This window comes from Carcharodon carcharias, chromosome 5 (genome assembly GCF_017639515.1).
Source record: "Carcharodon carcharias isolate sCarCar2 chromosome 5, sCarCar2.pri, whole genome shotgun sequence".
NCBI lineage: Eukaryota > Metazoa > Chordata > Chondrichthyes > Lamniformes > Lamnidae > Carcharodon > Carcharodon carcharias.
In genome coordinates, this window is record NC_054471.1 from 122,950,283 (window position 1) to 122,965,658 (window position 15,376).

At 42.6% G+C, this 15,376-nt stretch overlaps 1 protein-coding gene across 6 annotated transcripts in view; it reads left to right on the top strand.

The window, feature by feature from the left end:
• ptprk (protein tyrosine phosphatase receptor type K) overlaps positions 1-15,376 on the top strand; it is a 673,497-nt gene that overhangs the window by 586,595 nt on the left and 71,526 nt on the right. For 4 of the 6 annotated variants that reach the window (XM_041187666.1, XM_041187669.1, XM_041187668.1 and 1 more), the window contains one exon: positions 3,531-3,715. In XM_041187666.1, the coding sequence (XP_041043600.1) occupies positions 3,531-3,715 (185 nt within the window). Of the gene's footprint in view, positions 1-2,496; positions 2,509-3,530; positions 3,716-15,376 lie in introns of all 6 variants that reach the window. The other 2 variants (XM_041187665.1, XM_041187667.1) reach the window with 1 other exon arrangement.

The following is a 15,376-nucleotide window of genomic DNA, read 5'->3' on the forward strand; positions in this document are numbered from 1 at the left end:
AAAAGCCGTCAAACTTTCTAAGCTGCGAGCGGATAATGATGGCCGGAAGCGGGCTTTAAGATTCTGCATCCAGCTACACACAAATAGGAAGATCTGGGTGCCATCAGAAGGTCACTTAGAAGATGACTATTTTTCTTCCACAGTGGTAGTAAGGATGCAAATTAGGATGTCACAATCACGTCATATGCCCGTTTTGGAATCAAAATTCCAAATCTGTAGACTATCTGCGGATACCTTTAATACAACTTCAGTATTTAAAATTAACAAAGTAGAAGAGAAATTTCCATGTCTAAGCATTGCAGTGAAACCTTTAGCTTAGAAGAACTCATGCCAAATTAAAAACTATAGTTCCCACAAGTGATACTGCAGTAGAATTTTGTTTATCTACATTAGTAGGGACCTTTGTGACTGTGGAAACAATACAGCCATCATGTTTTATAAAGATATTTTATGCTTTAATCTACGAGCCATATCAATAAGCATTAAATAGCTTTATTGAAAGATGAAGCTGCAAGGAGAATGGGAAGGCACTTACGTTTTGAGGTGCTCTTGCAGGAGGGTAAGAATTTTTTTCTCTGCTCGGGCCAAGCAAGCAGGTTCCGACAGTGGTGCTGGAGTCAAGGGGGTGGGTTTTTTTTATTTATTCTACCAGGCCTCCCTCCTTGGGCCACAAAGATTCTGCCCCCTTGCAGCTGGTGGCCTCCCCACATGGAGGGGAAGTGGTACTGGCGGCTTAAGAGGCCTTTAATTATTGAAATAGCTACCCAGCAGCCAACAGCAGACAGCTGCTCCATTTCCAGTCATGCCACTGGTAAAATGACCCAGTGGCAAGACTGCACCAGGGAGCCATCCCGACGTGGCTCACTATTTTGCCAGCCTCCACCCCATGTAGCCTCCTACCCAGGGGCCAGTGAAATTCCGCTCATGGTATGCACATGTGCAATATTCTACTGTATAAAATCAAGGGAAACTTGGCTTGTGAAGTTCAATTCGATTAACGCTGAAGAAGACGTTTAAATACATGAAGTGCAACATGCATGTGTCATTTTTGCTGATCTATTTTCTTTTGCCAGTTTGAGGGGAAGAGAATGGTGGAATCTTTCTCTGCTTTTTAGCATAGTTCAATTTCTGATGTAATTTTTCACTCTATAAATGTAAAGTTCCAGAAGCTGTGCTTTTCAATTGCTGAACATCGGTGATTTTATGGCATATTCCAAAATGCATGATAGTAAGCGGATTGTGTGGCAATAATGCCAAGATTTTTAAAAATAAATAAAATCATGCGATTGACTGTAATGTACTGTGCATGGGTCAAATGGGCCAAAAGGCCGCCTCCTGTGCTGTTATGTTCTACAACTCTATTATGGTTATGCAGCCCTTTGAATTAACCCGCAACATAACTTGTACACATAATCCTTACTTGAATGATGACTTGCAAAACTGTTCTTCTGACAAACTACCTCAGACTTGATCTTAATATTTTTGAACTTTTTGAAATTTTTTTTTTTGCAATTCCATATTATGCGCATGGTCATGTGGTGTTGCATGTAGTGCTCGGGCAGTATCTGCTATTGAGTGTGGCAAAATTGTTAATTGTTCTTAATTATGTCACTACACATTGGCCTTCTCTAAATGCTGTAATATTGCAGTTGCATAATGTACATTTTCTGCTGGTTGCACACAGTGCAAAAAATAATAACTAGAACTGTATTTTGATCAATAGCTGCTAAAGGAAATAGGATACCACAGAGTTCAGGACAAGATCCCAATCCTGTTAAATGACAACTAAAAGGTGCTTGATTTGTTGCAATGCGATGACATTATGTTGGAATTGTTTTTTCTTCTTTCATGGGATATGGCGTTGCTGGCAAGGTCAGCATTTGTTGCCCATCCCTAATTGCCCTTAAACTGAGTGGCTTGCTAGGCCATTTCAGCAATTAAGAGTCAACCACTTAGCTCTGGGTCTGGAGTCGCATGTAGGCCAGACCAGGTAAGGATAGAAGATTTTCTTCCCTAATGGACATTAGTGAACCAAATGGGTTTTTAACAACAAACGATTGTAGTTTCATGGTCACCATTACTGAGACTAGCTTTATATTTCAGATTTTATTAATTGAATTTGAATTCCACCAGCTGCAATTGTGGGATTGAACACACCCCCAGAGTATAAGCCTGGGCCTCTAGATTGCTCATCCAGTGACATTACCATTACATGTAATCGTGTACATCAGTCCTGCGAGTACATTGTTTTGTTTGTTACATGGCTTTTATTTCATTGAAAAACCAACCGCTGAGCAAAATAAATATAACCTGTTAAATTGGTTTGGATTCAGCCCTAAAAGGTTTAACTGAGTCAGACAATAAGAATATTGTTTATATTAAATTCTAGGTCTGTACATTTAAAATGGTACTAATTTATATTATGCATTTAATTTTTTGAAATATATATGTGAACCTTAATTTATGTTTTTTTTTTTGCTGCTCTATTCTACAAAGTGCCCATTGCTGGTGAGTATTGTATTTTGCAAAACAAAAGAGTTATAGGTGATGCAGAATGTGTAGAAACTATACAATATGGTCAAATGTATATTTGTCGATGAATTCTCTAGCAGAGACAGGATTTAGGAACCTATGGCTATTCAGATGCACGTCAATATTGAAGTACAAATAATGTGCATCTGCTGTTTGAATGGATCCTTGCCTTTCATTCTTCAATCTATTCCCACTTTTCCCTGAAATGGAGTGTTCCACGACTGCAATGTCCTCTTTTGAGTGGTCAGTTGATAACTGTGCAAAGCACAGGATCTGAAGAGAATTGGCTTGAATAATCATCCGATTGTTATTGAGATACAGATTTTAGGAAAAGAAATCTTGCATTCACAGTATTATGTTGTTAGCAATATTATGATATTGGATACATCTAATGTTAAATGTAAGCCACTTTTACATATTTTTTTCAGATGGTCACGTACATGCCCTTGTAGACATGCCAGGTGTATGATTATATTAAACCATAAGACTGCTTTTAACAGAAGTAGAAATAAATAGTGAAACGTGCCTAATAGAGAATAATGCATACTTCTATATTCATTCTTTGTTTAGTCCTGACGCCTAGAGTAGATGAATTCTAAGTTGTACTATCTTGCATGAAAAGTTTCATGCATGCATATGTTTCAGAGCATAGCCTATGGAATAGAACTCATTTAGGCATTTTGCACATATGGATGTCAACCCCAAGGGGTTTATAATCATTTATTTAGCTATGAATAGGAAGTTGGATTCTGAATTAATTTGAACTATAACTTTTCATCATGCTTTTCCAGTAGAAATTTTATAGGTGGAAGAGTTAAGCGAATCAAGACTTCAATCACATCCATCTCAAACTTTCTTTCTGCTTCTGTAAGATTGTTTCTTTGAGTCTTACAACAACATCTCTAAAATTGCACATAATTTACCTCCAGCACTGGATTGTATACCAGACAATTTATAGAGAAGTTGTGCACTTAATGAATTATTCTTTATTTACCTAGATGAGAACCACACAGTATCAGCAGAGTCAAGCAGGTTGTTAGATGTTCCTCGTTATCACTGTGACCCCACGGAGTCTCCATACCAGACTGGCCAACTCCATCCTGCTATTCGTGTTGCAGACCTATTGCAGCATATTAACTTGATGAAAACATCAGAGGGTTATGGTTTCAAAGAGGAATATGAGGTAAATATATTGTAAAAGACTCAAATAGCTATGTGGTGAGATCATGTGCACCTTGAAACTTAGCTTTCTCATATGAAAGCAGGCACTAATGTGTCAGGACCCAGTAGATAGTCATATTTAACTCTAAAACTAAATCCTCCAATTTAGCTTTGCAGAATGCTGTTGAGTGGAAAATGTCAATAATAAAAGTGGCCCTGCCTTTGTACCTTCATGGATTCAAAGGCATTAATCAACCTTGCAAGTGGTCTTGAGAATCTTACTTTTTTAGAAGTTGAATCACACTGCCTGTAACCTGCTTCTACAACAGCAAAAAGCTGATGTGCAACAATGAAATCCTTCTTGTGCTCTGCATAGGATTTCTGTTTTTTCAAGTTGTAATCCTTCAATCTTTCTGAAAGTGATCCCAATTACAGGTAAATGATGCAAGCTTGGTTTGAATCATTAAGTAGCTTAATTACACAGTAAGATTAATATGCAGACTTACATATATCATCAGATTCAATTAACTTAATTTGATAAAACTTGTCTCCATGTAATGAGATACAGCCTGAAGGAATATGTGCAGGAGTAGGCCACTCAGCCCTTCAAGCCTGCTCTGCAATTCCCTAAGAACATGGCTGATTATCTAACTCAATTCCACCTTCCCAAACTATCCCCATATCCCTTTATTCTCTTAGTATCCAAAGATCTATCACTTTCTGCCTTGAATATACTCAACAACTGAGTGTCTGCAGCCTTCTAGGGTAGACAATTCCAAAGATTCATAACTAGTTGAATGAAGAAATTTCTCCTCGACCTCAGTCCTAAATACCCAGCTCTTTATTCTGAAACTGTGGCCACTATTTCTAGACTCCCCAGCCAGGGGAAACATCCTTTTTACAGCTCCCTTATCAAGCCCCTCAAGAATTTTATATATTTAATGAGATCATCTTTCAGTCTTTTAAACTCTGTGGAATATAGACCTGGTCTACTAAATCTCTCATCATACAATAATCCCCTTGTAGGGATTTGGGAGCTATAATAAACCCCAGGGCAAGAAAATTCTTGCTGAGGAATAATGATATTGGCAAAAAGGACAAATAGTAATTTAGAATGCAAACTAACAAAGTTAATTGGGCAATAAATATTATCATCAGTCTGTCTTTTCAGTGGATCCTGGGACTTCTGATGTCTTTCTCTTGACTCACTACATCCTTTGAGATTTTAGCTTAGCCAACATAACTCTTAACATACATATAAATCCCTTTGCAGCTTTAAGACTTCAAATCTAGTAGACCCTTTTTCAATCCATGACTTTCCAGTCTACCTTATCTGCTCATGCTTCCAGTCCACCTTAAATGCTGCCTGTTGAGTGTTCTCTCTCTGCCTCTTCCTCTTTCTCGCTCTCTATTTCTCTCTCTCTCTTTCTGTTTATCTATCTATCTAACTCGGGTAATCCTGTCTATACTGGATCCACTGACCTCTGATACCAGAATCTTATGGCTGTGACAGTTACTTTAGTCACTAACTAAACCTAATACTGGGTTCTTACAGAAACCCCTCAAATATCAGCCGACTGGCAATGTCCTACGCAAATACTAACTTCCTAGCAAGTGCCCTGCTCCTGGCAAGTGCTCTCCCAGCAAGTGCCTCACTCCCAACTCTCTCTCCCGTCAAATGCACCCTGGCATATGTCCTCTGGCAAATGCTAACCCTTGGCAAGTACAAAGACCTCAGTGAGGCACCCCTGTTTTTATACCCTTTTTGCAGGTAGCTTTGCAATGTTTGCAACAAGTATGTGCACCTGGATCAACATAACTAACAACTTATAAACCAATATTACAACTCTTGACCAATGGAAAAACTGCTCCGAGCTTCCCCACAACAATCTAACCTTAATTTTTATCTCTAACTGAAGGTCCTAATTCAAGCCCTCAGACCACCTTCCTGCAAATCAGCATTGGAACTTTGGTTTCCCTTCCAACTGTTAAACCAAAACTTATATCTTTGACCAGAGGCCCTAGAACATTGCAATGGTCCTGGCAATCAGCATTGTAGCTTTGGCTTCTCTTTACTGATAAGCTAGACTCACTGGAGCACAGATGTGTCCTAGCTATAACTTCAGCTCACTCCCAAATTCCACATGTTCTTTCTTAAAGCCACAGTACTTAGAGATGCCAACTTTCAGGCTTTCTTAACAACACACCCCAAAATTCATGGGTCATCCCAATAATACATAAAAATTAAGATTTTTCATCACTAAGCCTATGTACAGTATAATTTGATAATTTCAGCCTTACTAATTACATAATTGTGCTAATGAGGTGAAGTCTCACAGGCTCCCCACCTCGAGGCTGAGAGAAACCATTCTCTCGCCCTTTAAATACTCATTACAAATGCACATCACTAAACCTGTTTTTGTTTCTTCAAAGCCCCTGATCTTGAAGACTTCACATTATCTGAAAAAGATGAAAGTGCAGTATCTTTTCTTTTGCAGTTTTAATCTGATTTATATGACACCATCTTGTCACTTTCTTATTTCCTTTTGAAAGCATTGGAAACCTTTATAAAACATACTTCTGGATTAAACTTCTCCACTATTGGGAATAGACCCTTCATTTAATATCAAAAGCATTTTCTTTCTTACTATAGAACATTGCTGTATCCCCAGTTTGATACTCAAAAGGCCTGACCTTTTGATCAAAATACCTTTTAGCATGGTCTTTAGATTTCCTAATATTCCTTGCTATAAATTCACTAACTTACAACATATATTTCATAACTTATTCCAACCATTTAGAGTTACACATTAAGAGGAGTTGTACCAGTAAATATCAAATGACCTGGATCCCTCATTAATCTTCTAGTCATAGCCTGATAAGGTGAATCCCTATAGTTCACTTCACCGCTATCAAGCAAAGAGGTAACATGTTTCCCCATTGAATGGGGTTAGCTACACATAGCTTTTTCAATATTTTTACGTTTAAAACATTTAACATTTTATTACTATGCTCAACAATCCCTGAAGACTGTGGGTGATAAGTTATACGCAACTTATGCCAAATTCCCATCAACTCTTGTTACTTAGAAAAGATCTGCCCTGAAAAGTGAGTTACCTGAAATGGGAAGCCCCCACCTACACACCACGTTGCTTAACAATATCTTTGCAGCAGTATGTGCTCTATTTGATCGACAGGGAAATGCCTGCCCTGAAGAAGAGTCATACGGACTCAAAATGTTAACTCTGTCTTTCTCTCCACATATGCTGTCAGACCTGCTGAGTTTTTACAGCATTTTTTGTTTTTGTTTCAGATTTCCAGCATCCGCAGTATTTTGCCTTTATCTTCAGGAAATGCCTCTATCCGCTTAGTAAACGGGTCAATGACCACAGGTGCATTCATAAAATTTTGTTGTGGTGGTGGCAATGGGCCTATAAAGTCAATCTGGAGATGACTTCTAAGGAAAGCCCTTTAATTACACAGCAAAGGGTTTACCTATAAACACAGCAAAAATCTAGCAACATAAAGGTTTACAGCCTCCTTTAACTCGGGTCACCACACAGTAGCTGTAACTTTCTCTGAGGTAGTCAACAGAATAATGACCACCTGTCAGATGCCAAAAAATCATGAACAAAGGTTCATCTCCTAACTCAAGAGGAACACACACTACTGGATTCTGATTTTTCCTATACATTAACAAGGGAAACCTTAAGAGGAAAGAAGAGTTTTCTGAGCCCATGAAGAAGGTGCAGGCCAAGGCTGACCTTTCTAATGCCGATAAATAACAACCTGATATGGGTCATATTCACATTGAAGTGGCTTAACTACTGAAACAGGAGTTGCTGCATCTTCTATTTTTGAATGAGAATTACTATACTTTCTAACTCTTGCAATGAATCTCGAGATATTGCTGCTACTTAAGCTGCTATATCAGCTGCATTGTTACCCTGTGTATGCTTAGAACCGTCCTGCCTCTGTGCTTTACTTATGTAGCTTGGCATTTTTCTCTCCTTCAAAACCTGACAAAGAAAACAAAGACATGGGCCATAGACCAAATATTTATCATCTGAGGAGCGATAAGAATTTTTATTATAAAGAGGAGGAGTCAGCATGACATTAATAACATAGGCATTATCAGACTATATATTCTCGGGATAGCCAGCAATTTCTTTAACTACAACGAGTAAAGCCATCAGGTCTGCAAATTGAGCAAACTGATGAAGGCACCTGAACTTGAGTGTAAACTCAAGCAATACCACTGCAAACCCTGTGTGAGGAACTCCCTTGACATGGCAAGACGAACCATCAATATAAACATCAGGAGCTTCTTCAATAGGGACTCAAAGACCTGGATGCTGCTCAAAACCCATCGATAGTAAAGGACATTTATGACAATGGCCTCCATAAGCCAAGAAGGGTAATAACATGTGGGGGGTCACATTTAAATCTCTGAAGTACAGGGAGTCCTCACTTAAAGTCGTGGTTGGTATACAAAAATCGCAACTTTAGGTGAAATGACTTTATGTGAATCATAGGCTGCCATAAGAATCAATGTTAGAGCCAGAGTTAAGCTCCTTCAGGCAATTCTGCCTGGAAAAACCAATGTATAAGTTGAAATACTGTACCATACATGTGCAGCACTGTGCATTCCTAGCTGAAATAACTTCCAAAATAAAATGCATCACTAAGTATAAAATAAATACATAAGACCATAAGACATAGAAGCAGAAATTAGGCCATTCAGCCCATCGAGTCTGCTCCGCCATTCAATCATGGCTGATAAGTTTCTCAACCACATTCTCCTGCCTTCTCCCCGTAACCTTTGATTCCCTTACCAATCAAGAACCAATCTATCACAGTCTTAAATACACTCAATGACCTGGCCTCCAATACAATGTAAAATGTTTCAAGAAATTACAGTAGACTCACCTTCGGCACAGTACTTTTAGAGTAACAAAGCTCCATGAAGTGGCAGATAGCATCTGAAAACCTACAACTACCTACACCTACCAACTTCTGCCACTGATGGATCCCAGAACCTGGCTGTAGTTCCCTGTTTTCTCTCTCCCTCCTTTCCTGAACAGTGGGCTTACATTTGCAACTTTATAATAAACAGTGACAGTGCTAAGAACACAAGCCTGGTACACACACAGCTTTATATTTTCAGCTAGTTTGCTGTTGATCCACAATCGACTTCTCAACTTTGCCAAGGCCGCATGTCACGTCAATTCTGGTGCAGATATCAGCATCAAGGGACAGGTTGCACCTAATTGATGATTCAAGGTATGTGAAGCTGTCAGTGACCTCCAGAGTGAGCAAACAGCAATTCGTTGACTAGGGCATTGGTCTTGGTGTGCACCTTGACAGCTTGCTGTCAGCTGTGACGTATGGGTAGATACCCTCATTTGAGTCGCTGAAAGCATACAATAGCAGCATGGAGAAAAATATGCCGAGGAGAGTTGGATGCAGCACTGCTTTACACTGCTGCTGATTTTGAAAGCATCCAATGTTGCTCTGGTATAACTGACAAAACTGTGCATGTTTTCGTGGAAGGAAGTAATGATGCCCAGGAGACCAGGCGGGCAGCCTGTCTCTGCTGACAAGGAGGAAGGCCTTATTAAGGTCTGTGAAGGCAATGTAGAATGGTCTATGTTGTTCCCGGATCTTCTCCTGTAACTGGTGAAGTGAGATAATCACGTTGATTGTCAACCTGCCAGCCCTGAAGCTGTACTGAGAGTTTGGGTTGATGTGTAATGCCAGAGTCTGCAAACTGGTCAGAGCAACGCGAGCAAAGATCTTCTCCACATTACTTAACAAGGATATGTCTCAATAATTGTTGCAGTCACACCAATCCCCTGTTTTTGTACAAGGTGATTATTTTTGCATCACACTTGTCTTGAGACACAAATCTTTTTCCTTCCAGCATGGACTCAGAAGTTCATGGAGATGCTGGTTTTCCACTTTTGATGATTTCAGGTGGAATGCCATTGTTTTCTGGGAAATTACCACTGGCAAGATGGTCAGTGCCCTTGCTGAGCTCAACTATGATGGGCTCACTATGCAGCTCCATGGCAGGAAAGTCTGGAACGCTGCTGAGAGCTTCTTCAGTGACAACGTTCTCATTTGAATTCGGTTTGAGTGCTGCACCCACCTTTCCATCTGCTTGCTAGGTTGAGTGATCATCATCCCTGTTTTTGACTTCAAGAGATCTGATTTGGTTGCTGCTGGGCCTGTTGCATTCTTGATTCCTTCATACGTCCCTCTAGCATCCCCAGATTCAGTAAACTATTGCAGAGTTTCAACCAGTATTGATTGGCACACTACCAAGCAAACTGTTAAAAGACTTCATCCTGTCAGCTCTGAGAACATTTAGATTTTGTTTGCTGGCGACTAGCTTGAGTTCATGAGGACTCTCCTCTTGATTGCAGTAACTAGCTCCATTTCAGTCCAATAAGCCTAAAATCAGTCAGCATTCCTCTGATCTATTTTCCCGTACACTTGTGAGTGCAGAGTTACAGATAGTGTTGCCCAGATCAATCCCAATTGGGCACTGCACTCTGGCCTTAGGCATTGTTGTCCAAAAGAGCCTGATTGAGGATTTTGAGGAACTCCTGGGTCCTTTCTGGATCAGTGGTAAGACAAATTTTGATCCGAGGACGACCTTTCTTCTTGGATTGGTATAATTTCCTTGGCTAAAGACTTGCTACACACCAGAGAGTGGTCAGTGTCACAGTCAGTGCTGTGATAGCTGTGAGTGATGAGGATATTTTTGAGGGTGGTACATTTTTTATTCATTCACAGGATGTGGGCTTCGATGGCTGGGCCAGCATTTATTGATCTGGTGATAATAAGATCTAACTGGCTCCAGAGTTGTGATCTCGGATGTCTCCAGGACACCTTGGACTGAATTGCACCCCCCCCCTCCCCCCCCAATCAGGGAGGTTATGCGGGGATGGGCAGGAGCAAGCACGAACCCAGTCGGCGCCCCCAATCGGGTGCACGCTGCCATTTTACATGGGTGGGCCAATTAAGGCCTGCCCAGCATGACGCAGACCCAGAAGTGCTGTGAGCTCCCTGTACGGGCGGGGGGACTCCCTGAGTCGGGGCCTGCACTCTTTCGCACACATGCGAGCTAATGTAAGTCTTGAAAAATGTAATAAAGGTGAAAAAAATTTTAAGGACATGTCCCTTCATGTGAAACTATCTGTCCGTTAATTTTTTGAAAAACTTTTATTTAATTAATGAACCCTTCATGAAACCTCATCCACGAGCGGGTGAAAAACACAAAGGCAGCCTGGGCTCTTCGCCTGCCCGCCAACCTTAAGGTTGGATGGGCAGCATTCTTAACAGCTTTAATGTGACTTTGTCAAAGGCCTTAATAGGCCGTTGACAGTTCGGTGGACACGCAGCTGATGTGCCTGTGCGTCCACCGAACTGACAATCTAAATGACGTGAGGTGACGTCGGGATGCCCACCCCACATCACCCTTCATCATTTTATGCGTCGGCGAGCGGGCCCTGCCCCCGCTCGCTGACGGGAAAATTATTCCCCTTGTGACAAGACTTGGTTCGAAGTAACTGTTCATCACACAGAGTTCATGGTAACAGCATAGCTCCAGTAACCTCTATCCTTATTAGGGGAAGGTGATGGCGTAGTGGTTGCTGCACTAGTAATCCAGAGACCCAGGGTAATGCTTTGGGGACCTGGGTTCGAATCCTGCTTTGGCAGATGATGGAATTTGAATCAAATAAAAATCTTGACTTGAAAATCTAATGATGACCATGAAACCATTGTCAATTGTTGTAAAAACCTATCTGGTTCGCCTCTAGGGAAGGAAATCTGTGTCCTCATGTGGCTATTAAATGCCCTTTGAACAAGGGCAGCTAGGGATGGGCAATAAGTGCTGGCCAGGCCAGCGGTGCCCACATCCAATGAATAAAAAGCACCTGGGTGCCAATGCACCCACCCTTGTGTTGAAGTTCCCGAAAAGGTAAAGTCCCTCTTTGCTGGGAATTTGGTTGATGGCAGCGTTAAATGCGTCATAGAATTGATCCTTGACGTCTGGGTGAAGGTGAGTGTTGGGTGACATAGATGCACATGAGGTTTACTGGGCCCATGCTTGTGAATGAACAAAGAGTAAGAAGTCTACCTGAACCTTCTGTGGGGGGTGGGGGCTCAATCATTACTAGTAGAGTGTTTTTTTTTACTGCGAAACTCCCTCCATGCTCATGTGTTGCCTCTTGAGTTTTTCTTGCCAGAAGAATGTGTAGTGTTTCTTTTTAAGGGATCAATCAACTTTGAGCGAGCCTAGTTTCTTGCTAAACAGCAATGTCCACATTGAACCTTTAAGATCTTTGTTGATCACAGCTGTTTTGCATCATCAACCTGCAGAAGATCGTCGGTAAGGCCAGGACACGTGTTCCTCATCTTGCAGCTTCTGATGCGAGCAACTAGTGCCTTCTTTGTTGAGTTTGCCTTGCCTGTTGCATAGATTAGCGACCTGCCTGTCAAGATGTGACTCTCTAAGCTTCATTAACCCTTCAAGCAAGCAGGCCATTGTGGGGCAGCTCGTAAATGACTGGGGATTGCCCAGCTTGAAGAGGGCAGTTGCCATCCAGTGAGATGCGATGATCTCTTCCACCATCAGAAGTAACCCCTGGCACTCGTGCTGTATGCCAATCAGTTGAGAGCTTATAACCACTGACTGTTTCTTCTTGTGGTGTGCCAATGTAAACCACAAAACTGGAATGTCATCTTCAGGGCGCAGGCCTGGGTAAATAGTATGGTGACCCTGAGTTGCTGAACCATCAAGGCCCCCCTCTCAGCATTGGTAGTATAGTCCAAAGGAAAGGATGAAACCAGCACTGTGTGGTACCACCTCTGCAACCTTCTCTTTTCTAAGAAAAACAATCCCAGCTTCTCCCATCTATCTACGTAACTGAAGTTCCTCATCCAGAGGACAATTCTCATGAATCTTTTTTGCACTCTCTCATGCCTTCATATCCTTCCTAAAATGTAGTACCCAGAACTGGACACAATACTGCAGTTGAGGCATAATCAGTGTTTTACACAGGTTTATTTTAACTTCCTTGCTTCGGTACTCTGTCTCTGATAAAAGTACAGGATGCTATATGCTTTAATAATCACTCTCTCAACCCATCCTGCCTTCAATTAATTGTGTATAAATGTTATGGCACAGCAGATGGTAAATGCTGAGCTGCTCAAATCCCAGAGGGAAACTTGAAACAGCTGTCTCAACTGCTTTGCTTTATTTCGAGATGCATGCCTTGGATTCAGTAGTAATAAGTCCACCAAGTCTGAAAGTTTTTTTACAAAGCTAAATTAAATAGTCATTAATAAAAGAAATGATTTTAAGCACATGCATCAGTCCACAAATTACTACTATGATAACTCCTAGCTCCCCTAATTAATCTAACTCCCAGTTACACTCCGTTAAGGCAACAGTAAAACAACATAGATTTCAACAGACCTCGGCAAAGCATGCAATACCCTGGACAGTGATATTTAAAATGAATTCTCTTAGCTTAGGCTCTGGAGACAGCAGCTTGGTGCATAGAGACTGGAGACTTTTCACATTTGTTAGATCTTAGAATTCTTTCTTCTTACGCATAACCTCATTTCCTTTATACAGGTTTCTCCCTTTTTAATGTAAATCCCATTGTTACAACATGTCTTTGCAACTTTATTTTTTCCATAATATAAATCTTGTATTATCAGTAATCTTTGGGGAAAAATAAACAGACTGTTGATCAAGTATAACACCTTACCATCTCTTTGAAATTCACGATTCTGGTTTATCTAAAAATGCAAATGTTCTTCACACCTCACATTTTAAAACTACAGCCATGTTTACGTATCTAACATTTCAAACCTAGTTTTCCTTCCGATACATCAAAGCACCCAGACCAACTGCTCGTATTTCAATTAAAATCCACAACCACACCTACACAGAGAAACTAATGTGAACCCCATTATTAACTTAATTTTGCAACAAGTTACAACAATATTATGAAAATTATTTTATTTCCATGGCAACAAATACCCCCACATCAGTAACCAACTGAAGCCCCTCACCCCAGCTATGGTTTCCCCAGAGCCCCCACCCTCACCTCAAGAGCCTGCCTGGAATCCGCCCCCCCCCCCCCCAGCCCCGCCGTGAGCCAGCTGGAACTCCCTCTCCCCCAAGAGCCTGCTGGAACTCCCTCCCCGACATGAGCCTGCTGGAACTCCCTCCCCCCCGCCCCCCCCCCCGAGCCTGTTGGAACTCCCTCCCTGCGTGAGCCTGCTGGAACTGCCTCGCCCCCTCAATCCTGCCAGAACTCCCTCCCACCGTGAGCCTGCCGGAACTCCCTCCTCACCGTGAGCTTGCTGAAACTCCCTCCCCACCGTAAGCCTGCTGGAACTCCCTCTCCCCTCGAACCTGCTGGAACTCCCTCTCCCCTCGAACTTGCTGGAACTCCCTCTCCCCTCGAACCTGCTGGAACTCCCTCTCCCCTCGAACCTGCTGGAACTCACTCTCCCCTCAAGCCTGCTGGAACTCCCTCTCCCCCGTAAGCCTGCTGGAACTCTCCCCCACCATGAGCCTGCTGGAACTCTCTCCCCCTATGAGCCTGCTGGAACTCTTTCCCCCCATGAGCCTGCTGGAACTCTCTCCCCGCCATGAGCCTGCTGGAACTCTCTCCCCCCATGAGCCTGCTGGAACTGTCTCCCCCCATGAGCCTGCTGGAACTCACTCTCCCCATGAGCCTGCTGGAACTCACTCTCCCCATGAGCCTGCTGGAACTCTTTCCCCCCATGAGCCTGCTGGAACTCTCTCCCCGCCATGAGCCTGCTGGAACTCACTCTCCCCTCGAGCCTGCTGGAACTCTCCCCCCCACCTCCCCTGTGAGCCTGCTGGAACTCCCTCCCCCCACTCGAGCCTGCTGGAACTCCCCCCCACCCCCCCACCCCCCCCCCGCCCCGACGAGCCTGTTGGTACTCCCTCTCCCCGTGAGCCTGCCGGAACTCCCTCCCCCCTCAATACTGCTGGAACTCCCTCCCACCGTGAACCTGCTGGAACTTCCTCGCCCCACATGAGCCGTCTGGAACTCCCTCCCCACTGTGAGCCTGCCAGAACAACCCTCCCCACCCCTCAAGCCTGCTGGAACTCCCTCCCCCCTCGAGCTTGCTGGAACTCCCTCCCCCCTCGAGCCTGCCGGAACTCCTTCCCCCCCTCGAGCCTGCTGGAACTCCCTCCCCCCTCATGCCAGCTGGAACCTCCACTCTACAAGTGAATAACCGCAAACCCCCCATCACCCCCCACTCCCTCCCGCCCCAACCACCCCAGCCCATGTTTTCTATGAAGGAGAGCAGGGAATCTAACTTTAACCCCTGGGGAACCACACTATAAATTTTCTTCCTGTCCAAAAGAGAATTGTTTTACCAGTGCTACCTGTTTTCTGTCACTCAGCCAAAGTTGTATCCATTTTGCTACTGCCCCTTTCATCCTAACTTATTTCACAAGTCTGTTGTACAGACATTATCAAATGTATTTTACAAGTCCATGTGCACCGCATCAGTATTACTCTTATCTAACTTCTCATCAAAAAAACTCAAGTAAGATACTTATATCTAATTTGCCCTCAACATACAGTATTCATGCTGGCTTTCCTTAATTGTCAGG